Source organism: Asterias rubens, chromosome 8 (genome assembly GCF_902459465.1).
Source record: "Asterias rubens chromosome 8, eAstRub1.3, whole genome shotgun sequence".
Lineage (NCBI taxonomy): Eukaryota > Metazoa > Echinodermata > Asteroidea > Forcipulatida > Asteriidae > Asterias > Asterias rubens.
Window position 1 is genome coordinate 8,727,741 of NC_047069.1, and position 27,798 is coordinate 8,755,538.

The 27,798-nt window shown below is 37.8% G+C and overlaps 1 protein-coding gene and 1 long non-coding RNA gene across 3 annotated transcripts in view; both read left to right on the top strand.

Annotated features, from left to right (window-relative positions):
- Positions 1-15,568, top strand: part of LOC117293413 (sodium/bile acid cotransporter 7-like) — a 32,246-nt gene extending 16,678 nt beyond the window's left edge. The window contains exons 7-12 of one of the 2 annotated variants that reach the window (XM_033775735.1): positions 8,196-8,279; positions 10,166-10,331; positions 11,347-11,472; positions 12,741-12,891; positions 14,217-14,270; positions 15,304-15,391. In XM_033775735.1, coding sequence (XP_033631626.1) covers positions 8,196-8,279; positions 10,166-10,331; positions 11,347-11,472; positions 12,741-12,891; positions 14,217-14,241 — 552 coding nt within the window. In that variant the 3' untranslated portion in view covers positions 14,242-14,270; positions 15,304-15,391. Of the gene's footprint in view, positions 1-8,195; positions 8,280-10,165; positions 10,332-11,346; positions 11,473-12,740; positions 12,892-14,216; positions 14,271-15,303 lie in introns of both variants that reach the window. The other variant, XM_033775734.1, reaches the window with a different exon arrangement.
- Positions 15,569-23,349: 7,781 nt separating this feature from the next.
- Positions 23,350-25,470, top strand: LOC117293188. The gene is made up of 3 exons (XR_004519372.1): positions 23,350-23,537; positions 24,685-24,784; positions 25,349-25,470. It is a non-coding gene; the product is annotated as an uncharacterized LOC117293188 (long non-coding RNA).
- Positions 25,471-27,798: the final 2,328 nt, after the last annotated feature.

A 27,798-nucleotide genomic window follows, 5' to 3' on the forward strand; every position in this document is an offset into this window, starting at 1 on the left:
CAAATCTTGCTAAGCAGAAACTGGTTACCACCCAAAAAATTCTATGAAGTTTACATTGTTGCAAATGGTTCCCAACTCATTTTTGCTTTAGCAAAGGTATTTGCTAAGCAGTATTTTCTGTCTATCAGCTTTGTGAAATTGGGCCATGGTATGTTTTTCGTCTTGTCTCGTAAATTTGTTTAAGTGGGGTGTGAAAATGTTGAACAACTTATTTCAACAATTCTGAATAACAAATGAGCCTGTTGTAACGGAGGCAGACCTGAAATACTAAATTCTGTTTGCTCGTAATGACTAAAAATACTTTCTGATGCTTTGAAGTGCTATTTGTTTGAAAAGAAAACTTGCAATCAAAGTATAAACTATTTGAATGCAATAGAAACCTATAATTTCCCCCAGATCTGAAATGGGTCGGATGGTAATGCACCATATGATTTCAATTAATCCCCATTCAATGGAATTGTACGAAGTAGCAAACAGAAAACTTGAATACTTTTTCCAGTTCACTCCTGACATTTCACTACATACTACAACTTCTGGGATCTACTTTTTAACTCCTTCGCTTTTTGCTGAATTTGTCTATTTATTTTTTCTATAACAATAATGATCAACAATCAATAGTGAATTCCTACACATGGTTTGCCTTGAACTCTTTAGTCTTTCCAGAAAGACCAGTTAGCTAAGCTTTTTACTTGTCTGTCAGCTTTTTTTGCGTGTCAGTATTTCAGATGAAAATGCATGTGGGGATGCTTTCCAACACTACACTAGTGAGCCGGACCACTTGGAGGAATTCTGGCTGGTTCTCATGTGTTTTTACTGACAAAAACTGCTGGTACAGCTGACCTTTTTTTTATTCAGAAAGAAACTGAGTTCTATAGTGTTTTAAAATAGTATTTTCTCTGGTGTTCTGAAGTGCCTTTTTTTTACAAGGTTGCCCAAAATGAAGAAGTTTGTGTTGATGACTAGACATCTCTGCCAGGAGGCATAAATCATGCAGGATCTATATTGATCAGCTGTCTAGTACACTCTCGTTGCTTACTTGAATGGAGTAATCCGACAGGATACGCACACACTTATTTTCATCACCATTGCTCCCAAATCCATTTGTTTACCCCATCTCTGTTGTCCTTCATGAGAGGAAACCTGCTCTTGTTTGGAAAACAGTTGCATTGAGCGTGACAATAGAGCCGGTGAGGACTGTAGCATTAGCACCACTTGACTTGCTTTGTTAATGATTAAGGGGGTAGACTTTGAGAGCCCTACCTAATATTTAATGAGCATAAGGGTGGTACTGACATGTTTTTTTTGAATAGCTCAAAGATTCCCGCCACCAGTTCCACTCCTGTCTTTTCTTAGGGGCCGGTATTGATGTGGTCGTTAATCCCCTTTTTAATGATTAGCTCATCAAACTAAATAATTCCGGACCTTGTACCTACATATGTAATCCCACTCAGACAGAAAGGGCCGGACGTGTTAAACATTTCCATGCCATTTATTGGGTACATGAGTGTGATCTGGAGAACCACTTGTCATGATGAATATTGTAGTAGGCTCTTTTATATAAAAGCGAGGGGATTTAATCGACTACATTGATATAAACGTCTTTATTGGTGCCCATCAAAGTTATAAAAAGAACCCAGCCTTTTTTTTATCCAAAGGACTCTGTAAAAACCAAACTTCCCACAGTTTGGATATTTCTGTTGTTTGCATGTAGCTTTATGATTGGTTGGAAGTTTCACCTTGATTACTACTATCTAGCTGAACTCAATGAATAGAATTATTTAGTACTTGTGACATGCATTTTTGATGTTCTTGGGTCCAATGAAGTACTTTATTTTGGGATGGTGTGTTTTTTCTTAGAGGGTTGACACTCTTTGAATAAATGATGTGCTAGGGTAGTGTTTATAAATAATAAAGATAGTTAGTAACAAAGATCCTTTGACGGTTAAGAACCCCAAAAGAATTACACTTGCAAACAATTCGTTATAGAGAGATCTTAATAAATAATAAGGGTTCTTCATAAATTATTATGTAGAATAAGGAGGAGAGATGGTGGGGAAAAAACGGCTAGAAAGGTGGAGCCAAATTTGACAAAAGAGCGTTTGAATTTTTTTGAAAAATGCCAATAGTTATGCAATATGAGCAACTATCTTCAATTGTAAGTCAAGAATTTGGTTGTTTGCTTCGTTTTGAAATGAAAGCAACGACCTATGATTTTAGTTTCTAATTGTTTGATTGAAAGTGGACACAGTTCTCTTGCCAGCTTTCTACATCAGAACAAGTGTAACAATTTAAAGATTTTTTTTTTTTTTTTTTTCATTTAGAAAAACATGATTTCTACTAGCCTGTAGGTTATTTCTTGAATCTCTCAGTTATACATTTTATTTCAAAATAGACAGCGATGAAATTTCCCTTGTCAGTGTTTACCCAGACCACAATTGAGGTCCAATTTGGACTTAGGTTAAATTAAGTATTGTAAAGGCATGACTTGTTTGTTCAAGTATGTGAGTTCAATCATTCAGATTGAAATACATAAAAAATGCATAAATCACTTTTGTACGCAGCAGCGACACGAGCATGGGGAAGCCTCGTGTCGATGAAAAACAACAGGAAAAGTGGGGAAGAAAAATCTATAAATTTTGCAGAGCATGGTTACGGGGATGCTTTGCTAAAAGGTGGTTACTGTGATTGCATTTGTGATGAGCTTTTGTTGTGAATTTTGCATGGAAAGAATCAAAGATTCATCGCAGCACGTGCAGGGCCCTTGGTGGGACTGCCACTTTGCGGGACTGCCACTTTGTTATGTGATGTCAGAGAACTGTTTTATTTTGGAGGTGACTTCTTGAAGCATGGTGATATAAATAACAGTTTTGAATTGGAATACAATTAGGGAGTTATTGCTGCTGATTTATAGCTGATTATGTCTTTTCAAACTGTCATCAATCTTTCAAACTGGTTGTTTGTGTCCAGAGCTGTGAGGATTGAAGATGAATTGCTTTGATGATTTGTGTTTTATTGAAGACTACATGATTGTAGAGGTTTGATTAAAAAACCATGGAATGGAATTAAACTATTAGATATTACCAAACCTGTAGATGACCAAAGTGAAAGTGAATGAAAGATATCCTCATTCGAGAGGGATTTTCTTCAATTTTGTTATAAAAATTTTTTTATGAGAGATTACACAAGGCCATGGACTGGTAGAGGGCCACTTTACACAAAATTGGGTTAAGTACCCAAATCAACTGTCACTAGGGGCACAATGCCATTCCTAGGTGCTGAAACACAATCTGTAGGGATGTACATGTACATGTACATGGGTATCATCCACTAGGAACGTGGCTGATAGAGCAGAATGCATTACCTTTCCAACTTTCTTGCTTTAGCTTAAAGCCATTATACACTTTCGGTACAGAAAAACAAAACAAAATTCACAGACTTACAAATAGTTTACAGGGTTTACAGAAGGTAATGGTGAAAGACTTCTCTTTGAAATATTGTTCCATGAAATGCTTTACTTTTTTAGAAAACATTAAAACAATATCAATTCTCGATAGCAAGAATTATGAATTTATTTTAAACAAATGTCATGACACAGCAAAACGTGCAGAAACAAGAGCGGGTTTTCCCGTTATTTTCTCCCGACTCAGATGACCGATTGAGCCTAAATTTTCACAGGTTTGTTATTTTATATACGTGATACACGAAGTGTGGGACTTGGACATTACTATTTACCGAATGTGTATAATGGCTTTAAAGGCAGTGGACACTGTTGGTAATTACTCAAAATAATTATAAGCATAAACCTTACTTGGTAACGAGTAATGGGGGAGGTTGATAGTATAAAACATTGTGTGAAACAGCTCCCTCTGAAGTGACTTAGCTTTTGAGAAAGAAGTAATTTACCACTAATTTGATTTCAAGACCTTAGAATTAGATTTTGAGTTCTTGAAATCAAGCATCTGAAAGCACACAACTTTGTGTGACAAGGGTGATTTTTCTTTCATTATTATCTCGCAACTTCAACGAACAATTGAGCACAAATTTTCACAGGTTTATTATTTTGTACATATGTTGAGATACACCAAGTGAGAAGACTGGTCTGTGACAATTACCAATAGTGTCTTTAAATAGAGCTCTTGCTTTAGCTTGTTTTTTTTTGTTAGTTAGTTTTTTAGGGACTAATAATTTTGAATGGCATCCCTATATTCACATCTCCTCGGTGAGACACCTTTTCGCTTTCATGAACCATCCTTCCACCAGTTATAGATTTTTCTTGCAAACGCACTCTCAAAAACTAAAATTTCCCGCCATCAACATTGTTAACAACTAGCAAATATTTGGTGTGCGGAGATGCTCACACAATGGGTGTTAAGGGAGGATTAGGATGATCACTGTAAACAGTTCCATCTTTTGGTAGGGGATGAAGGAAAAAGCATTGTCCACATTATCCAAACTTGTTTTGTGTCATGAACAATAGGTATTGCCTACAGAAACATGGCCTGAGGCTGTGTTGATAGCAATACCCGTCATGCAAACAACAGTGTGGTCAGAAAATGATCTATAAAGATGACAACAAGTCAATATAGGTATCTGGAGGCGAAATTTACATCCGGTTGTGTAGACATTCTGCTCTTGCATGTAATGCCACATTTTAACAGCCAATCAATTTCTGTTCAGGCATAATAATTTTCCTCCTTTCTGTCTGTGTCAATTTTTTGTGTGACTCAGAAACCAGTGACATTGTAATTAATTAACCTGGAAAAGTCAATAAAAACATAAATCATTTATGGGTCAGCCCTGGTATAGGCCTACTCAATAAAATGTCCTACTTTTTTTGAAGGGCCAGGTATATTTTTTTTTCTCCCTAAATGTATGGTTAATTTAGTAGCCATTAATTAACTTAGTAATTTAGTTGAGTAACAGATTCCACTCAAAGTTTTGTGAATGCAAGTTGAAAAATGTGTCCCACATACATGTATAGTTCCAGTGCCTTGCAAGATTAAAGCATGTGTACAACTTTTACAGTATGATTTGAGGCATTGCTTGGTGAGGTATCAATATATATTTGGTTTGCGGTAACAATGTGTGTATCTACTTGCCAGGTTGTGTTTGTTCTTAAGAGAACTGTCTTGCTATATATTCTACCACCGCGAAGTATTTTTATCTGGTTTTCCGGGAGACTTCTTAGTTCTGAAAAGAACTGTCCTGCTTATTAACTACTACCTGTGCGTAAGGTATAGAAAATTGGCTGGGACAACTACTCTAGCTAATAGGATCGTTATTAACTGCACTACTGCAGAGTGAGTTTTTAAAATTGGTCTCAAGGTTTCGACTAGCTTGCACTTTTCATCGTCAGCTTGCTCTACTCATTGTCGGGAGACAATATCAAAATCTTGTATTCTTTGTAAAAAAAAACGTGAGAAGCTCCAGCACAAAATACATTCTTCATGGTTGTCTTCATCAGGAAAGAAATATTGATTGTGTTTGATATTTTGGGACTTGTTTAGATGTGGAAGCTGTTTGTTCATGTGGAGTAATTTAAGTTACAACACTCTTTGGAAATGAATTGGTCAGATGGGATATAAAAAAGTTCAGGCTTTTTTGACTGAATGTGGATCTCTATGCTTGGTTTCCATCGTTGCTGGTAGTCGTAGCATGTCTACTTTGAGTGTGGCTGTACTAAAGCAATCCTGATATCTTGCTCATTGCATGGTACTTAAACACTGCCCTCTGTTGGTGTTGACTTGTTTGGCTGATCTAGTTTGGTTGGCTTTACTACTGCCCTCTACTGAGTCATTAGGGTATTTGCTGCTAAGTCCTGTCTTTATGATCAGAAGTGCTATCACATCTATGTGTGTTTGGTTATCAGGCTTTTGGTTTTTCAGTTTTGTTATGTGTAGGTGATTTGACCCAGCCCAGGTTGGACTCTTCCATTACACACAATGCAACGCAGCATTAGAAATAAACATGGCACAGGAACGCATCAGTTTAAATTTATACCTGAGGGAAATTTCCCAGGAAAAGAATATCTGGTTTGGATAGGTGGCATTTTATATCAGTTTGCAAAAAAAAAGGATTCAATGAAAGTGTTATCATGGGAGGCGTATGTGGTTGGGTCTTAGTTGTTGTAGTGGTATCTTTTCTTGCCTTTCTCCCCTGGCACTCTCGAACCAAGCTGAGGGCGATATTTGGGACTGGTTTTTTAGTCCTTACCTGACTGCATGGGTTTTTCTTTACTCCAATGGGTTCTTGGCTAATGCAGTAACTAAGTTTGCTTTTCTGAGAGGCTTCATAACCAGAATAAATCAAATTAAATGAAGTGTGCAAAATTGTAGTCCAAGCGAATTGAGTGTGGGAGTTTGATCAGTTTTTGTTTTTAACATTTTTAAGGGGTGTTTAGGAAGGTTTCATTCTGCATGGAAATGGGAAATCATGTCTTCAAGCGGGGGTAGTTCAAATAGCAAAAATGAAACAGTAATGCCATTATTCTTCTTTTTTCATTAGCCATTTTATTGCTTCTACCTTCTGTTACACTGACAAAAAAGTGTTTTGTGTGTCTTGAAGAAGGGCATAGAGTCATACGAGAGCACACAACAAGTTGTAAATCTCCTTTTGAGGGAGAATAGTGACTAAGAACTGAGTTACTTAGTGTTGAAGTTTTGCATATCTAGGCATGTGAAGAGACTGTAAAACATTTGACACACTGAAAGTTCAGGTGGTTTTAACTTTAGACAAAGAGGACGTCACTGCTCATTTTTCAGTTTCACCATTTGTTTTTCTTTCTTTTTTATGCATGAGACTTCCCTTTTTTTACTTTAATGATGACTGTTTGTGTAACCCTTCAACTTGTTTCTTTATCTCTGGGACACTTTAAAGACACTGGACACCATTGGTAATTGTTAAAGACCAGTCCTCTCACTTGGTGTATCTCAACATATGCATAAAATAACAAACCTGTGCAAATTTTAGCTCAATTGGTCGTCTAAGTTGTGAAATAATAATGAAAAAAAAACGACCTTGTCACATGAAGTTGTGTGCAGTGCTTTCAGATGCTTGATTTTGAGACCTCAAAATCTAATTCTGAGGTCTTGAAATCAAATTTATGGAAAATTACTTATTTCTTGAAAACTACATTACTTCAGAGGGAGCTGTTTCTCACAATGTTTTATACTATCAACCTCTCCCATTTACTCGTAACCAAGTACTGTTTTATGCTAACAATTATGTTGAGTAATTACTAATAGTGTCCACTTCCTTAAGTGTACACTTGGTTTTAAATTTCATTGAAACTGATTGTGCAAGACAGTTTAGTTTGTACAAAAGAGTATATAAGGAAATATTATAGGATAAAATTATTTAGCTTTCAGTTTCATTGCATTTTCCTTCAGCATTGTTGATTTCATAGATAGTAACACGCGGTATCAAATCACAATTTGAACATTTTGAATCAAAACCATAACCTTTGTTTTAGATATTTGGCTGCATTTGGTCCTCTTCACTGTGACAAATCACACTTTCTATATTTTGATTCAAAACCATTACCTTTGTTTTAAATATGTGTCACAGAAAAAAAAAAGTTGACCGCATTGGTCCTCTATAAATGTTTTGACAAGAAAGAGTCTAAAATGTAGGTAAGACTGTTAGATTCCCAACCAAAAGGGGCCTGTCCAACTGATTCAACATCTTCCCTTTACAAATAGGTTACAGTGCTTTTGAAGGTACCTTGGTTTCATTTATTACCAGAAATGTATAATAAAATCAATATATTATTTTCTTTTTCTACATTATCTTTATTTATGTTTATTGATTACACATCCAAAAGCACATTTAGGGCCAATAACAGGATGAAAGAAAACAAGAAAAACTTTAAAATTTAATGTGTGGGAAGAAACCCCCAATGGGGGAAACCGACACAGACAGGTAGGGATTGAAAACCTGGATGAATTTGACATTCTTGTTTTCACAGCAAGTAGATACTGTGTTCAGCTGAACCTTTTACAATTAACTTGTATTGTGTCTTTGTTTATATTTTGCCTATAAATTTGATGTGTACATGATGTACAAAATTATGCACATCTAGTGTGGAGTCTGATATGAGTACAAGTTATGAGCAAGTATCTTAGTTACCACATACTTTCAAAACTAAATTGATCATGAAAATTTTTAATTTTGTAGCCAATTATGTTTTGTTCCAGATGGGTTCTTCAAGTTCAGTGCCTTTCTCGTCAATCTTCACCCAGCTCTCCTTAACAGTGGTTGTGCCTCTCGTCCTTGGACAGGTCAGTTGAGTGATCTAAAAGATTTTATCACACAATCTATTGTAGGCAAACTTACATGCGTTTCTGGTTCCAATTGAAGGCACCTTTTTTCAAAAGAGGTTCGGGAATAGCAGATGTTATACAGCAAAGTTTGAAAGTGTACCAAGCAAGCATGCAGAAAGTGTTTATGAGAGGTATTTAAACATCTATTAGTATTGAAACTAGCTCATCTTTTTCCCGTTAAAAGAAAGTGCTTGAGAATTCGAGATGGTTCAGGGATTGCGGACCATCTACAGCGGAGTATACAGAGCATGACCTCCTTGAACATAGGGTGCTTGGCTCCGTAGAGCATGGGGTTGACTGCACTGTTGGCAAAAAGGAATATTACGCCATACAAGAAGAGATTATCCAATTCCAGCATGATGAAGACACAGTTGGGAAGCGGAAGGATGAAGCAAACACAGGAAACAATGAAGAGGTTTTTGGTAATCTCAATCTGGTGCTTGTGGATACGCTTCTTACGCTTTGTTTGATTGATCACCGGTTGCTCCACCGTACTTTGTTCTTGAGAACTTGTACGAGTGGAGAAGTTAGTACTGCAAACTCGTCGCTCATTCTTGAAGTGGCGTTGGATGAACACAAAGATGAGAGCATAAGATATAAGAGTTACAGTTACTGGCACTGGGAAGAAGACCCCAGCCAAAATGATCTTATAGAGACCTGACAAGTGATGCTCACTGTCGTCTAAGCATACATGGACGTTTTTGTTGAAGTTAAGCTGCCCAACCCCTGTTGCAAGCAACAGCGCCGTTATCGCTGTTGGAAACAGCCAAAGAAATGCCACCATTGGTACCAGTTTGTTGGTGGTATATATTTTGCGGTAGATAGATGAGCGTTTTGTTATGAGTAGCATTCGATTGACTGCGATAGAGGCAATGCTGAACATGATCACCCCTGCCATGACGGGAGAGAAGAATGCCGTAGCGCGGCACAGGAAATCAAGTGATGTGGGCGGTCCGCCTTGGATTATTAAAATGACGGTGTTGAACAAGGCACAGACGCTCATCAGGAAATCTGCAATGCTGAGATTGGCCACAAAGATATTTGTGACTGTCTGGAGCCGGCATGACACTACAACAGCGATCAGAACGATTGCATTGCCGACGATCCCCGTCAGGGAAATGATGAGTACAGTAGTTGCAATAGCTACTCTGGCTCCATAGGTATACAATGAAGTATGGTTGGTGAAGCCATCCTTCATGGTGTCAGACGACAATAGCTGATCAGTAACATTCTCTGAAAACGCCATTCTAACTCGAAGGCCAATCAAACTTGATTAATACTTTAATCTCTCACTAGTTTAATACATTCGACTGGATTTAACAAAAAAACACTTGTGGACTCAAAGATGCTTCTAGTTCACTTCAGATGAGAAGTACAACTGAGAGAAGAAACAAACAGAATGTATCAGCTTGATATCTGCAAGACGGTACCAGTAAACTAAACCGTATTGAATTCTGATTGTTAATGATGATTGGAAAGTGAAAACTCTGTCTTTAGTATTGACGACATGTATAGAAACAAGGAAATGCTTTCTTTAAATTACTTTATCCTAGACCATGAAACAGGGCCATATTGATCACGTGTCTACATGTACATCGGTAGAATTTCGATTAGTATCTTCAAATTGTAGGAGCTAGATTTCAAGCTCAAATGACTGAATTCAGACAATTGAAGTATGTGTTTCTCGAAAGCAAAGCAAAAGTCTTGCAAAAAATATCCTAAGAACTGCAAATAACTTCTGGACAGTATGACCTCTTCACCATTTCACCACAGTTGAATTGAATTGAATTATCTTTATTCACCATAAAACCAATAATCCAATGACTTTGTTTTTTCTTTTGTAGGTTGTGCGACTATTTATCAAGGGATGGTTGGAGAGAACCAAGCCTCCATTTGGGACCTTGGGTAAAGCAGTTCTTCTCCTTATCATCTACTCTACATTCTGCGATACATTCTCAAACACTGCTCTACATATTGATCACTATAGTTTATGTGCAATGATTTTCATAGGTAAGTTTGGCATTTGGTCTTTCATTCATTCATTCATTCATCAGTGGTTTATTATACAAATTTACAAATTAAGGTATCAGCTGAACTTTAGGTTTCTTGGACCACAAAATTTATGAAAATTTTGGTGGTCGGAACACATACTTAGATCACTGCAGAACACAGAGGCAATGTGATAGGCAACCGGCTTGAGGCCAACATTCTTGGCAAAATAATTGAGTAAACCTCTGATATCGGCTTTGACAAATCCTGAACAATGAGAAGCAGGAAGGTAATTTCAAGCAATCCCAGCACAAAGAAGAAAACAGTGGACAGATAATCGTCCAAGTCAGCTGCATTTTCATCTCCAACATGTTCCAAATTGGCGCATGAAAGTACAGAAGCATTAAATTCCACAGGAGCTGGTGTTGCTTCAAGATTTCCAGCACAAGCAAATGACTGTCATGAAGGAATTAAGAAAAACCAGGTATTTAATTTTGAGAAGTTAAAGTGGGCTCTTTAATTGGATGTTCTTTTATGCTATCCAATCCCAACATGTACTCTAAAATGTACTCCAGTTCTTACAATAAAAATATGACTATTAAGGATTAACAGGTAAAAAGCCCTTCAAACAACTAAGAATCTGTGATCTTAGAATAAATCCCTTCTGACTTCCCAGTTATCAAAACCAAGTAGTACAGTTCTCGCTCTTTCCATTATGCAGCAGTTCAGTCATGGAACAGTCTTACAGAGGTTGTCAAACAGGCTGTGACATCAGAACAGTTCAAAACCTGGATGAAAACATATCTGTGTACTTTGTACAATTGTCGATTTCCCTTTACTTTATAGATATACGCTATAACAATGGTATGTTATTATTATTAATGTTATTAAAGCCACCCTTGCATTATACAAAAATTGTATATATTATCATTATTATTAAAGCCACCCCATTTTACGGTACCATTTATTTGTATCTTGTCCTCCTAACTTACTCAGTTAGTCATTAAGAATCTTTGTTTGTTTCTCTCCTCCACAGTGTTTGTTCTTCAAGTGTGCCTTATATCATTCACCTTCTTCATCTCACAAGTGCAATATTTTGGGTTTACTCCAAGCGACACTGTAGCAATTATGTTCTGCTCCACGCATAAATCACTCACACTAGGTTGGTAAACTGTTTGTCTATTCCCTTTCATTTACTAAGCCACATACATATATATTGCCCTTTAAAATGTGTGAAAAGCATTTGTAAGATTACAAATACGAATGTTCACAGATATGCTTACAGGTACATGGTATAGAAATAGTCGTGGTGGGAAACTTCCCTTAAAATAACTTTGCTTGAATGCTATAGTTTTTGACCTCACCGGTCCAAAAACCTGATAGGTAAAAATAAAAGGGGCAGGGGGTTGTCATATTATTTGTTTGTGACTCCAATACACAAGCTTTAATATCCTTTAGAGAGCATTATTGTTGTTGTATACATATATTGTTAAACAGAACGCCCAGACATTGCTAATTTTGTTCATTTCTTTAATCAAATTTTGTCAGTAAAAAGTCAACAGAAACACCATGAAACAGAACAATTAGTTTTGTGATTAGAAATGCTGATACATTGTTAAAATATCACATTGTAAAATTCCATATCGAGACATGTTCTAACTTTAACCTCTGATTTGAATGGAAGTAGGTCAGACCTTGCAGCCGTCTGTGGCCGCTATGGTCATTTTGGTACAAGCCGCTTGTGGCCACTATGGTCTATACAGTATTAAGCTTTGACAGATTTGTTGTTTTAATATATTTTGGGTCCGCAAAATGCAGCATTTCATCAAGGCCTTTAAGGACTTGTCCAAGCTGTTTGGCCACAAAGTGTTGGGCAGGAAAGACTACATGGGCCCAACTGAGTGACAGATCCACAAGGCCTTTTCCACCTTCATTTTGTGTTATGTTGATGTTGATTAATGCATAAATATTCATACGTAAAATATTTGTAATTTTATGCAACCAGTCACATTGCATAAAAAGTTAGTGTATGCTGAACCCAACAAGTATGATTGGTTTGGAATTTTGCTTACTCTGGGAGAGCAGCAAAAATAAAGAAATATAGCAAACAGCAGACATTCATGACTAGTTGGAAAAGGTTCACCTGTTCAAGTCACTTGTCAGCTTTACAGTTGTTGATGAAAGGCTACATAGAGTGCAGACTGGTCTGTGACAATTTATCAATGTTGTTAATTCGTAAAGGGACACTTCGCCTTGGATTAGGCAGGTTGGTCTATGAAAAGCATTTACCATATGTATTTCATAACAAACAGTTTCAAAGGGTTTTCATAGACCAACTCGTCCGATCCAAGGCAATGTGCCCCTTTAAAGTGTGGGATTTGCAATAATTGTCTCTTGTCTGTTTTCCTTTTCTGATTGTAACTATTACAGGAATCCCAATGCTGAAGATAGTGTTTGCAGGTTATGAGCATCTATCCTTGATCTCCATTCCTCTTCTGGTATATCATCCCACTCAGATTCTCCTTGGAGGAGTGTTAGTTAACAGAGTCAAGCAATGGATGGTTGCAGCTGATAAACAAAGGTATTGTATTGACCCTTTCCAACAGGCTAACCTTGACAAGCACACATGCTAGAGCTTCTGCACACATGTTTAATTCCTCGGTTGTGCCAGGAACTGAAAATCACAAAAAAATTGCAAATCAGTTTGTGAACAATTTGTTGATAAACTATTGTGCTGCCAGTTCGTGGCATGCCCAACGTATTGTTTACGGACTGAATCTTTTATCTCTTTATTGTAAATTTATTTACATTTGACTTGAACTCCACTTCTCATAACTGCAATACAAAGAAAAAAAATTATCCTGTGTGGTTTTAAATGTGTTGGCTTTCTTGTGTGGAAAATTAACTTTCATCTTGGAGACAGTGCTAAAAACTTATTGGAAGGTTGGTAAACGGGGCTCAATATCATAGCTCTTGTAACTGCCGAATTCGGTGGTTAAGATCACCATTCTCCGCTTGCTGCTAGCTGTGTAAGTGTATAATGCCTCGTAACGTGGAATACGCATGCGCACATGCACAAATTCCCCTATAACCCGTGAAATCCGCTTGACGTAAGCGCAGAATTCCCCGCTTCCGCAAGCATTGATTCTTTGCTTACGGTAAGCAAGGCCATGAAACTGGGCCCTGATCTTTAATTTCATGAATTCAAACATAGCTACAAAAACAGACCAGAAAGTTAGGCTCTTGGGGTTTTAATACCAGCAAAAATCCAAGTTGCATTTTCTTTGTTCAAATTTCAAACCTGAGCTTTTTGTGCTGAAAGTACGACTAAAAGGAAATGCATATAAGGCTTGAAAAATGTTGGTGTTGTAGTCATAATCATCAGCAACACTTTGAATGGCATCTTCCTTAAGTTATTCATTCAGTATTGTTATTTTAATAGTGTCGTCATTCGTTACATTAGTGCACAATTATGTATGAATTACAAAAGTAATACATCAGTATGATATATACAAAGGGCACAGTGATTCAATGGCAAGCAACAAATTATAGACAGAATTTAGAATGAGACGCTTTTGTTTCCTAACCTATATGGACAGACAAACACACAACCGAGGTACTGTAACAAGGACGTAGGACAAATGAAGCAGACAAGACAAGATTATACTACATGGTAAATTGGTAAATCACAAACCCTGGAGATTGACTGCATTAATGTCTCTATACACATACATGTATGCAGTCATTAAATTATCTGGTGCATTCTTGGTTAACCTAGATCTCTGAAAACGAATTGAATCCTACTTTCCTATTGCATAATATAAAATCATAATGTGTCTTTAGTTCATTAGTCATCTGTGTATTAATTTTTCTGTATGTTACTTTTCTTCTTATCTTTGCACTTAGATTAACCTCATCACTACCAAAATAGCGCCTTTCAAAACTATATTTGGTTCTTTGGTTAGTATAACAGTCTTTTTTTCACATGCGTCTCTAACTGTGTATGAATATTTATGTATCATTTAAAGAAAATTATTTGGGCTTGAACAAAAGTTGCTAGAGGGGGAATTGAACCACTAACCTCTGGTTTAAAGTGCCAGGTTTCATCCTGATTTTTGTTGTGACAGTTGTGTGGCTTCTGACTGGCACCCTGAACAAGACATATCGACAAAACAGGGAGATTGTCAAAATGAGGCTAGATAGCTCAGTTGCTAGAGCAGCAGCATGTGGTCCGGAGGTCCTTGGTTCAAATCCCTCTTCCGTCTAATTTTCTTTGTTCAACCCCAAATTATTTCAAATTCACCCAGTCAGTTGCACTTGTGGTGTATTATTTTATACCTCAAGGAAATGAAATTAATTGAATTACCAGATCCTGAAACCAAAGTATACTTGTAGTATCTCAATGTTTCCTTTTACTTTCATTCAAGACACTCTGATTGGGGTTGTCCTTAGTTTTGAGTTCTTCATCATGATTCACAAATTGTCTCTCTTTAATATACTGAAAGAGAAGAAACATATTGTTGGTTTAGTTTCTATTACACTGCTCTAGATGCAAAGGTTGTGGGTTTGAAATCCCACCCTAATAATATGCCCTTCACAGAGAACTTATCTAAAAAAAAAAAAATCTAAATACACAGTGCTAAACACACATCTGTGTACATGGGTAAAGCCAAAATGAATACAAGAAAAATATAGGCCCTTATCAACAATAATAATAATAAATACTAGTTTTTCTAAGCGCATTTTAAAATGACATATCAATGTGCTTTATATCAGTGCACTGGTCATTGGGCTAAAAACAAATCTTTCTCCGCTCCCTATTACATTTTTTTAACTGCAAGTGTGAAAACAAAATGTCACTGAAACAGTCCAAAGCTGAGGCAAATAAAAAACGGATCACAGTTTTTTTTGTTTTTTTTCAAGGTTGATTTACATTTGAATTAATTTTGTGTCTTTCCTTGTTGATGTCATAATGTTGTTTTCATCTTTCCAGATTGGCAAAAAAGAATGAAGAAGAACCCAGCACTGAGTGCAAAGAAGACGGCAAGTCATCACCTGATGTTTGAAATAAAAACTCTATATTTTTGTATACTGTATCTACTTATATAAAAAAGTATTTTGGGTTGAACAAAAAAAAGTTGACTAGGGCAGGACTTAAACTGCACCCGTAGGATGAAGGCCTACTCACACTGCAGCGATAACAAAAACGATAACAATCATGACGCAAAGAGAACACATTCTATTGGTTGAATTGCTCCACGCAGACTACGCCTACGCTTATTCAACCAATCAAGGTTTTCGTTCTCATCATTGGGGCCTGTGTGACTGGGCCTTAAATATGCTGGTGCTCTATCAACTGAGCTGTCTAGCCCTAATGTTGGTGGTCTCCCTATTGAGTCGCAGAACCTTGGCCGTGTAAATCATCATGCTGGCCCTTAGTTCTGTCATAGTGCTTGTTTAAAACACCAATAATGTAAACCGATTCTTATCATACCAAAACGGGGTTAAGATTTTTTTTTGTCCTCCTAGCCTCACTTTGGTCAATTGATTTGGAATGGGATAAAATCAAAATGGCATTTGCCCGTGTCATGATAAAAGTGTATGTATAAGGTTTTGTCTTGTATTGTTTTTTTTTTTTATATATATATATATATATATATATTGGAGTTAAAGACATTGCATTTTGAGGTATCAGTGCATTCTTGGTTTGCGGTAACACCTTTTGTTATGTATGTTGCAGGGTAGATTATGTTATTCTGAGAACTTGTCTTGCTGTATATTCTACTACCGCAGAGTAGATTTTGTCTGGAGGCTTCTCTACTATGGCGGAGTAGATTTTTGGGAAATCGGGAGACTTCAGAAAAGAACTTTCCTGCTTATTAACTACTACCTGAGTGGAAGCTAAGAAATTAGCAGGGACTACTACTTTCACTCAGTGCATCGATGGATCTTCTTGTTTTTAACTTCACTGTCGCTGAGTTAGTTTTTAATATGGTCTTAATTTTTTGACGACCTTGCTCTAGTCAATGTCGGGAGACTGAAGAGTATGAAACATACTAACCTATTATACATTGTAGAGGTTTCAAAGTACAGGCAGTCACTGCTCTGGTTGGTTTGAAATGAGAACTGTGTGTGCGGTTGCTAATTGCGTGTGTTAGCACCTTGTGAAGCAGGGTGTCTGTGATATCAGGGGAGAATGGTGGTAGGATTGTATGCCAGAAAATAGCATGACAAATTTTCAAAAGAACATAATGTTCCAAACAAATAGATATTTATACCTGTAGTTTAATGTATCTGTGGACAAGCTTACTGGTGGATGATTTTTAATCAGACTGCTCAGATTGTAGATTGGTTTTCTGCTCAAAACAAATTCTAAATGTTATACAGGGTTTGGTTGCAACTTAATTTACAAATAATCAAGTGAATGTTACGAAGCTGATTTGGGGTAAGGAAATATCCGACCAAAGATTGTGAGAGTGTTGACTTTCATTTTCAGTGACTGTTTGTCTTCAAGCGCCTGTTACAACTTTCGATAACTTTTTTATATTCATATTGCCAAATGAAAACTCAGAATTTGTTTAGTTTCAGTTATTTGTTGTTGACATTATGCTAATTGGAATAACTTCTCAAGCCCATTTCATACTTCCTGTGAATGCCATATCAATATTGACGTCACAAATTTGCTGCGAATAATTTTTAACAGTTGAGCTATGTTTAACTCCTGCTAAACATTCATTGTGCTAACAACCATGTGACATCAAAACTGGCTTCGCATGATGTATGAAGCGGGTTTTATTCAGTTTAACAGTTGTTCATTCAATAAAGTTGTTAATGAACAGCAGTGATAAAAAAAAACATAAAATGTTTCCACTTGAAATACAGCTAGTGGAACATACATGATGGTTTGCCATTTCGTGGAGTTAAACATTTGGTTTTACAAAACACCTGACCATTAACTACCATGTGTTTAGAATTTGTATTTATACTGCTCACATAATGTTCGGTAAATCCCAGTATGTGGTCGCACTTCTTGTATTGATCCCTGGTCATGGCCCAATTTCATGAAGCCTGTAAGCACGGAAATTTGCTTAGCATGAAATTTCTTCCCAAATTTCCACCTGATTTTTAGGATAAGCAAACAACAGCTGAATACCAGTAACAAGCAATATGCAACAAATGGAAATTTGGTTGGCAAGCCTGTTTTTATCAAGGAAGAAATTTTATGCTGAGCAATTTTTTGTGCTTACAAGCTTCATGAAATTTTGCCCAGATGGTTTTCTACTCAAGAGTAAAGATATACACTAACCAAAATACAGGTCTGAGTTATGTTGCATCACTTGGGCTGTTCAAAATAGTTTGCTCTGACTTAAAAAGTCCAAATAAATTAAAGTCATCTCATATCTAATAGAACGGGGAAGGAATCATTTTTTTTCTTCATGTTGTCTACTGTTGTTTGCAGGGTTGGGGGAGGGGCGATATGGTTGAAGTGCCAAGATACCTGGAGGTTAGGTGAAAAGGGGAGGGGATCGAACTGGGGTTAAAGACCAGGAGACAACAACCAGGGGATGACGACCAGGGAACAACGACCAGGGGACAGAACCAGGGGACAACGACGACCAGGGAACATTGACCAGGGGACGGGGAGTTGGGACAACGACGACCGGGGAACGACGACAACCAGGAAACAACGACAACCAGGGAACGACGACGACCAGGGAACGATTACAACCAGGGGACAACGACGACCAGGGAACAACGACAACCAGGGGACAATGTCCAGGGAATAGTGACAAGGGGACAATGTCCAGGGAACAGTGACAAGGGGACGATGACCAGGGAACAATGACCAGGGGCACAACCAAGGGCGGACGACCAGGGGACAATGTCCAGGGAACGGTGACAAGGGGATGAAGACCAGGGAACGACAACCAGGGGACATCAATCAAGGACATCCAGGGGACAACTTCAGAACAACCAGGGGATTGCGACCAGGTGTCAACAGCTAGAGACGACAACCAGGGGCATCAAGGGAGGACGACCAGGGGCGATATGGTTGAAGTGCCAAGATACCTGGAGGTTAGGTGAAATGGGGAGGGGATCGAACTGGGGTTAAAGACCAGGAGACAACAACCAGGGGATGACGACCAGGGAACAACGACCAGGGGACAGAACCAGGGGACAACGACGACCAGGGAACATTGACCAGGGGACGGGGAGTTGGGACAACGACGACCGGGGAACGACGACAACCAGGAAACAACGACAACCAGGGAACGACGACGACCAGGGAACGATTACAACCAGGGGACAACGACGACCAGGGAACGACAACCAGGGGACAATGTCCAGGGAATAGTGACAAGGGGACAATGTCCAGGGAACAGTGACAAGGGGACGATGACCAGGGAACAATGACCAGGGGCACAACCAGGGGCGGACGACCAGGGGACAATGTCCAGAGAACGGTGACAAGGGGATGACGACCAGGGAACGACAACCAGGGGACATCAATCAAGGACATCCAGGGGACAACTTCGGAACAACCAGGGGATTGCGACCAGGTGTCAACAGCTAGAGACGACAACCAGGGGCATCAAGGGAGGACGACCAGGGGACAGCAGTAATATTGCGTTAAAGCCCATCCGTAGTAGGTGAGTGTGTGTCTTCTAGTGAACTTACATAGGACTCGTACTAATGGAATAGCCTCGTTTTCAGTTGGCATTGTGACGTACCTCGTGCATAAATATTAAGAGACGAGGCGTATAGCCATGGGGGTTAAAGGCTGTGCACTTTTGTGTATGTGTATTGTATGTAATAATTATTTTGTTCTCTCTTGTTACAAGTTCGAACCCTGGTGTGAGTACAGTGCATTATTTGATTGACACAACCTGAGTGCCCCTATACCACACCTTGGACAAGCAGTTAGCTTTCTAGGTGGTTATTCATCAAGCATCAAGACTCCAGCCAATTTAGATCATCCATGTGAGTATAGAGGCTTCGTCAAGTTTGCTTTAAAAACAATTTAAAAAAATCTCCTACTGGAGGGGGAATTTAGTTCAAGTTTCTTTAATGTACAAAAGCTACACAAACAACTGGTGAAACCAATTACTTATTGAACGATGCGAAAATAGAATCGGCAAATGGCAAAAACAGGAAATTTTACCAATTGGCACCCCCTCATATCCAAAGTGATTTCGCTGTATGCGATTTTGTAATCTTTTTACTCCCTGGATACATGAATATAGAATCTTCATGATGGTTGCCAATTATCACTCCTGACAACTAAAGTGATTTTATGGTATGCCTTTTTGTATTAATTTTACTCTCCGTATATACAGTGTAGAGTTCTTTTATATAGCTCTATGGTATAGACACGTCGACAAGTTTTCCCACCCCATACAACCAAAGTGAATTTATGGTATTCCTGCCACTTGGCACCCCTCATAAACCACTTACTCTGTGTACATAGCAGTACAGCAAAGTTCGTTAAAATGGTTGCGTTCGTATAGCTTCCCTGGGTCGACCCCGGTGTGTGGTAGGGTTTTTTTCCAGGACGAACGTGTGCAGATACAGATAATTACCCACGTTCGTCCTGGAGAAAAAAACCGCCACACACCGGGGTCGACCTAGGGAGGGTAAACGAACCTAGGTTTGGAGGCCGAACTCCCACGCCTTTAACTGCATGGATTCTATCCTCGGTTACGAAAAACGGGCCAGAATTCGGGCCAGAAACGCGGCTAGCTTCAGCTCGGTGAGGGAGCGATCGCGAGCGGGGCATCGCGTGCGATAGAGGTTGAGAGTGTGCGTGGGCACAGATACTACAATTTGAGAACGTAGTGAGAGCGAAATCAGTGTGATTGGTTTCATTACCGAGTATAATCTTTGTAGCAGCGTCAAGCATCGTTCCTCTGAAACATCGTCATCCGGCAAATTTATGCAGCTATCAGACCGAATTAGGGCAGCAATTTCTTGAGGCAATGTATGTTTCTAGTGTTATAATAGAGTTAGTATTTTTATCTCCAAAGCCAGTGTTGCTGCATATACCAGTGAGACCGTCCATGGTGAGACATAGAGCATAGGAAGCTCTATGCATGGAGTAAGGACTCTCTTTACTCTACTGCTCTAGGTGAGACGCATCCCATCAACCATCAACACAACAACCGTAAGTTACTTTCGTTGTTCATATCAAACAATTCTGAAGAGCATTTTTTGAACAGAGCATGTTATTGGTTGATTGAAATCTATGTTTTTGAGATGCATTGAGTGAAGGCTAATAACAAAAAATAATATTTGACTGTGAGGATAACTTTCCGTATGGCGCCACCACTTTTTCACTCATTTTTACAGAAAGGGATATATCAATCAGGTAAATTAGATACTATATTATTTTATTTCGAATGAAAAAGTGGTGGCTGGTGGCGCCATGCGGAAACTTTTCCAATTAAATACTATATTATTTCATATCGAATGAAAAAGTGGTGGCGCCATACGGAAACTTTTCCACCAAATACAGCAGAAGTTAACATCAGTAATAGTTTGAGCATTGAGAAGTTTATGATAAGTAAGAATAAGCACAAACATCAACTGTGTACAACCATGGTACAACAGCAGTCTTTACTTTCGCCGGGTATTGGATGGTGCTTCTGGACGAGTTGGCCCGGGTGTATGTGTATTGGGTGGTCGTTGCGAACATCGGCTAAGCCGTTGGGCCACAGAACCTCCCTGAAAATTTCCATTAACGTCGCGAACTAACACAATTGGCCATTTATGGGAGTCAAAAATTTGCCCGTCGCTCAAAACCTCTCAAACAAATGTTTTTTAAAGACAATGGACACTGTTGGGAATTAATAAAGACCAGTCTTCTCGCTTAGTGTAAATCAACATATTTGTTGTGGTGCATTGTGCGAAGCATTTTAAACTCCTTAAATTCTTTTACTGCGCCTCATCAGGTTTGCTAGGCTGACAATTTGAACGACTATTACGTAAGCAATGACTGTTCTCAACTTAAGAGATCAGCTTGCCATTATTCGGGGCAGTCGGGTCTTGGGCGTGGTGCCGTCTACATCTATCGGCTCTCGCGGTTTAATTTATTTCAGTAGCAATGTACCTCTGTTATTTTATAATAAAGTATTCTAGACCATATATTTATGGTGTCGCTCTCCAGTTTTTTATGTCTGTTGAAAATCACTAAAAATCAAAACATAATATATGCATAAAATAACAAACCTGTGAAAATTCAAGCTCAAATGGTCGCTGAAGTTGTGAGATAACTATAAAAGAAAAAACACCCTTGTCACACTAAGTTGTGCACTTTCAGATGCTTGATTTCAGGGCCTCAAATTTTAATTTTGAGGTCTCGAAATCAAATTTGTGGAATATTACTTTTTCTTGAAAACAGAGGGAGCCGTTTCTCACAATGTTTTATATTATCAACCTCTCCCTATTACTTGGTACCAAGTAAGGTTTTATGATAACAATTAATTTTGAGTAATTACCAATAGTATCCTTTTGTTTCCCAAGCAAATGCTTCATTTTCTGAAATTTCACACTTGCAAGTTGTTCAGTGCCCTTGTGTTCTAGCCAGGCATTAAATAACATGTCGGGCTGAGTGACCCGCTATCAAAAATTTCCGACACCCTTTTATTCCGTTACCGTACGCTATATTTTTATGTATTTTTTTATTTTATGACCTTCATTGCACAAATACATCAGAATGACATTGGTGCAAAAGGAAAACCCCGAAAAAGTAAACAAAATCACAAAGAATATACAGGAGAACTGTTCTATCCAAATTAATCACCACCACTGGCTGGTGAGTAGTGGCCAAGGAGGCCAGATTTAAAAAGAGAAAGAACTTGTGAGTTTCTTAGATTGGTGGAATTACATTCCAGGAATTGTAAATGCGAATAAAAAAGTTTGCCTAATAAAGAATGCAATTTCATAGTTAAAATTTGGGATAAGGGGGCCTTTGGCCTAAAGATGCAATATGAGTGACTACAAAATTAAACCAGAAAACTCCTAAAACGAAAGCTTTATAACTAAAAAAACATACACAACTATAAAAAATAATCATGATTGTTTTTTCTTTGTTCACTTTGGGAGAAGAACTTCTTGGGTGTTTTTCTCTGATTTATGTTTTACTTTTGTTTAACAGTGTGTAGCTTACTATCACACGCGTTGCCTATTATGACGTCACGCGTAGCGAGGCACCTTATACCGCATACATTCTACAGTTGCTTAACTAGAAATTGGTTCCACATTGGTTTCACGTGTGTGGGATGCAGCGGCAAACATTCACCGTGATCACTGTGCACGTCGTTCGTTGATAGAGTTTGTTTTGAAACATCGCGATCGCGCATCGCTGCGTGCACTGTGACACTTTTTTTCGGAATTCAGTGTTTGCATATATCTGTGGGGTTTCCGCTCGAAGGTTGGAGAAAGTTTCATCTGAAAAATAGCATAGCTAGCTGATAGTAAGCAACGATTGCATTCGTAAGCCAGGTTCAATAAATAATGGTAAAATCGATTTTAATTTTCTTCTTCTTACTTATAAAATCTCCTGGAATTAATTTGTCCATACACATGTTATTTGCCTAGTACAACATAATGGCACTGTCTTTCGTTAAGTTAATGTCTTTTCCCAAGATCGTTTACAAAAATGAAACAATCTATGATTAAAAAAAAACGTTATGCAAACATAATACAATCACTAAAACAAAGGTCAATTACCATGAAAAATAAATGTGTGTTAAATAAATACAAAATGAAAAAAGAAAATAAACTAGCCAGTATAAATTACTTTTAAGCAAGCAATTAATGAGGTCTTTTTGTTTAGATTGGTTGCAAACACTTGTTTCAGATTTGTTTTAATGTTACACCATCTATTATATGTTTCCAAAAGCAAATTTATGTTTTTAAACCTCAAAAAATTGTAGTTTTTGTTGAAAGTCTTTAAAAAACTTACTATTCTTGTGGTTTTTTAATAATTTGGTTGGTAATATCATGTATGTCTTGACTCTGTCTTTGTTGCCATGCTGGTTGTTTCTTTGATAGAGTTGGCTGCTGCCTGCACAGATGATGGAAGTCTATCAACTTGTCCAGAAATTCACTGCAGGCTATCCATCTGACTGTACAGGTTGTGCTATCAATATCAAGAAACTAAATGCTTCACTACAAACACTGTAGGTCAACCATGTGATAGCAACTACATGTAGTATAATTCAGTGGGTAAGTCTGAAAATTTTATCCCATGTCTACTAAATTTGAACTTTACTTTGTCTCATCAACTTTTCCCATGCACTTAGGTCTTTATTCTCTGTGTGTATTTTACCTTATCATGTCCTTGAAAACTTGTTACTAAACAAACAAAAATGTTTTTACTTTTGAAATTTTCCCAAGCTGACTTTGTGTCATTCATGAAATAATTACCAAAATTTGTGCCATTCTTGGTAACGAGTAATGGGGAGAGATTGATGGTATAACACATTGTGAGAAACGGCTCCCTCTGAAATAATGTAGTTTTTGAGAAGGAAGTAATTTTCCACGAATTTGATTTCGAGACCTCAGATTTAGAATTTGAGGTCGTGAAATCAAGCATCTGAAAGCACACAACTTTGTGTGACAAGGGTGTTTTTTCTTTAATTATCATCTCGATACTTCGACGACCAATTGACATCAAATTTTCGCCCTTTTTTTTAATGCGTATATTGGAAACACAAACTGTGAAGACTTGTCTTTGACAAATTACCAGTAGTGTCCAGTGTCTTTAAACAAAATTGCAAGTCCGATGATCTCTTGGGATTCTTCTTTAAATTTGGTTTTTTTTCTTCAAAAATTGACAATTTCATCAAGGGAGGGGATCATTTAGGGCCATCCACCATCTCCCAACTCTAAATAAATAAATTGCTATTATTTGACTTGTGCCATTCTTTTACTATTGTTCCTAATCAAAATTGATTTTTTTTAAATTTTCACAATGTACAAGTTGATACAGTTTTGTTGAGTCTCGTTCAAAAAGTTACAAATTTTTGATTTTTAACAATGTGTCTGATAATATTAATTTTGGTTTTTACCCATACACCATGTGTTAGCACTGTATACTCAGTACTTTCCCGAGTCCAGGCATGTTACGCTAGTTAGTCTAGTTGGTAAGACACTGCTGTAGAATTGCAAGGGTCGTGGGTTCGAATCCCACCCGAGTAACATGCCTGTGAAATGTTTTCACGGGACTCGAGAAAATACCGAGTATACAGTGCTAACACACCATCGATGTATGGGTAAAAACCAAAATTAAGATTCTTTATCCCAGGTGTCTGATAATGTTATTTATTTCTTAATTCTTTCTCGTTTGCCATGCTGGTTGTATCTTTGACAGATTTGGCTGCTGCCTTCACGGAATATGATGAAAGCCTAACAACTTGGAACATGTCTAGAAACTCACAGGTCATCCATGTGTCTGCAACTATCTTCATTGGGTAAGTCTTGACGTTCTATCCAATATCTACTTATTTAAACTTTACTTTGTCTCGTCAAACAAAACTTCTCCCATGCACCGAGGTCATATCTCTCTGTTGTATTTAAACTGTTTTCACCTTTAAAACGTTACCAAGCTGACTTTGTGTCATTCATGAAATAATAACAAAGTTTGTGCCATTCCTAAAAAAAAAATGCAGATCCAATGATCTCTTGTGATTCATCATTTTTTCTTAAAAGTTGACAATGTCGTCAAGGGATGGGGACCAACGAGGGCCGGCCATCCACCATCCCCCTGCTCTAAAGAATAAATTGTTTTTATTACGCTACACATGTAACATTATTTGTCTTAAATAGATGCTTTATTGGCAGGTTAAAGAACTCACTAATTAGACCAAAAGTTTTCCTTCGCTTGTTTAGGGCATGCCAGCTATTTTTTAACTGTGCCATTGTGATATTGCATTTAAAACATGCAGTTCAAAAACTATAAACAGTATCGATTTGCATGTTTCATATTTTGCTGATTTGTAAACTTAATGCTACATTGTACATTCTTAATACTGCAGGTTATCCATGTGACAGCTTAGTTATCATCTACACTCCAACCATGGCAGCTCATCCATTTGTATACTGACTACTTCACTCCAACCACTGTAGGTCATCTATGTGACGGCAACTATTATCTTCAATGGGCAAGTCTTGAAGTTTTACTTAAATAGAACTTTGATTAGTCTCATCAAACAAAACTTGTCCCATAAAAAGTTACAATACATTCAAGATCAATTCAGGAGGGGGGGGGGATGAGGAGCACTCCCCCCCCCCCTATTACGAGTATAGCTTTTTTTGGTCTGAAATAGATGTTTTATTGAAATGTTTAATATCTAAATAATCAGAAAATCCTGGATGTAATCCTATGTTTTGCTTTGCATCATTGGGGCAAACCAGCTTTTATTTCAAACTGTTCCCTTTGATGCCATAATGATAATGTACTTCAAACATGCAATCCAAAAGTGTATTAATTTGCATGTTTCATATTTTGCTGAAGCTTTTATCAGTTGTAAGCAGATTTGTCAAAAAATTATTTTGCTAATTTGTAAAGCCACTGTTTCACTCCAACCTCTGCAGGCCCTATCCATGTGGCAGGTCATCTAAGTGACGGCACAGGTTGTGCTTTCTAGGAACTCACAGCTACACTTCAACTGCTGCCGGCTATCCGTGTGATGGCAACTATTATCTTCATTGGGCAAGTCTTGAAGTTTTATCCAATGTCTACATAAAATTAACTTCGAGTTATCTCATCAAACAAAACTTGTCCCTTACACTGAGGCCATTATCTCTCTCCATTGCTTTTACTTGATCAAATCCTTGGACAGTTACAACTAAAATCATTATATTTTACACTTTTAAATTGTTGCCATTCATGAAATATTACCAATGCAAATCCAATGAACTGTTGGGATTCTTCTTTAAAACTGACCGTATACTACGAATGTAGCTGTTTTTAAGCTGAAATAGATGCTGTTTTGACAGGTTTTAACCTTAAAAAGAACTTAATGATCAGACAACCTTTGATGTAATCATTAAGTTTTGCTTTGCCACATTAGTCAATACAAGGTTTTATTTAAAACTCTGTTTCCTTCGATGCCATAATGATATTGTACTTAAAACATGCAAGCAAAAACTGTATCGAATTTGTCGTTTCACAATTTCCAAATCTTTTTTAGTTGTAAGCAGATTCATAAGAAAATTATTTTGCTAATTTGTAAACTCACTGCTTCATTCCAACCACTTCAGGTTATCCATGTGACATCACAGGTTGTGCTATCTAGAAGTTCACTGTTACACTACAACCATGGCAGGTCATCCAAGAAAAGGCACAGGCTGTGCTATCTAGAAGTTCACTGTTACACTACAACCATGGCAGGTCATCCAAGTGACGGCACAGGCTGTGCTGTCTAGAAGTTCACTGTTACACTACAACCATGGCAGGTCATCCAAGTGACGGCACAGTTTGTGCTATCTAGAAGTTCACTGTTTCACTACAACCATGGCAGGTCATCCATGTGACGGCACAGGTTGTGCTATCTAGAAGTTCACTGTTACACTACAACCATGGCAGGTCATCCAAGTGACGGCACAGGCTGTGCTATCTAGAAGTTCACTGTTACACTACAACCATGGCAGGTCATCCAAGAAAAGGCACAGGCTGTGCTATCTAGAAGTTCACTGTTACACTACAACCATGGCAGGTCATCCAAGTGATGGCACAGGCTGTGCTGTCTGAGAACTCACTGCTTCAACTGCTGCCGGCTATACATGTGATGGCAACTATTATCTTCATTGGGCAAGTCTTAAAGTTTTATCACAAGTCTTCTTCAATTGAACTTTGATTTATTTCATCAAACCAAACTTGTCCCATACACTGAGGCCATATCTCTCTGTATTGTTTTTACCTGATGCAATCCTCGAAATTGTTACCAAAGTTTGTGCCATACTTTACAAAAAGTTGCCAATCTAATGGTAGTTAATATCCTATTTGTTTCATATATTGATATCCATTTGGATCCTTCTTTCTTTTCCTTCAACATTTTTTTTTTAATCAACGCCAGTTTGAGGGGTTAACAAATCAGACAACCCAAGATGTAAAAAGCTCATGCTGCCCAAGCTCTAGAAACTTCTCAACCTAGTGTTTTTCAATCCTTAAATATTTTTCCCAAGCAATAATTTGCCTTTTCTTAATTTTCACAATGTTTACTGTTACTGTTGTACTGTTTTGTTGACTGTCTTTCAAAAACTTCCCAATCTTGTGAGTTTTAATAACTATCTGATATATGTCTTACATCTGTCTCTGTTGCTATGCTGGTTGTTTCTTTGACAGAGTTGGCTGCTTCCTGCCAAGATGATGAAAGTCTCACAACTTGGAACATGTCTAGAAATCACTGCAGGCTATCCATGTGACTGTACAGGTTGTGCTATCTAGAAAGTCACTGCTACACTTCAACCACTGTATGTCATC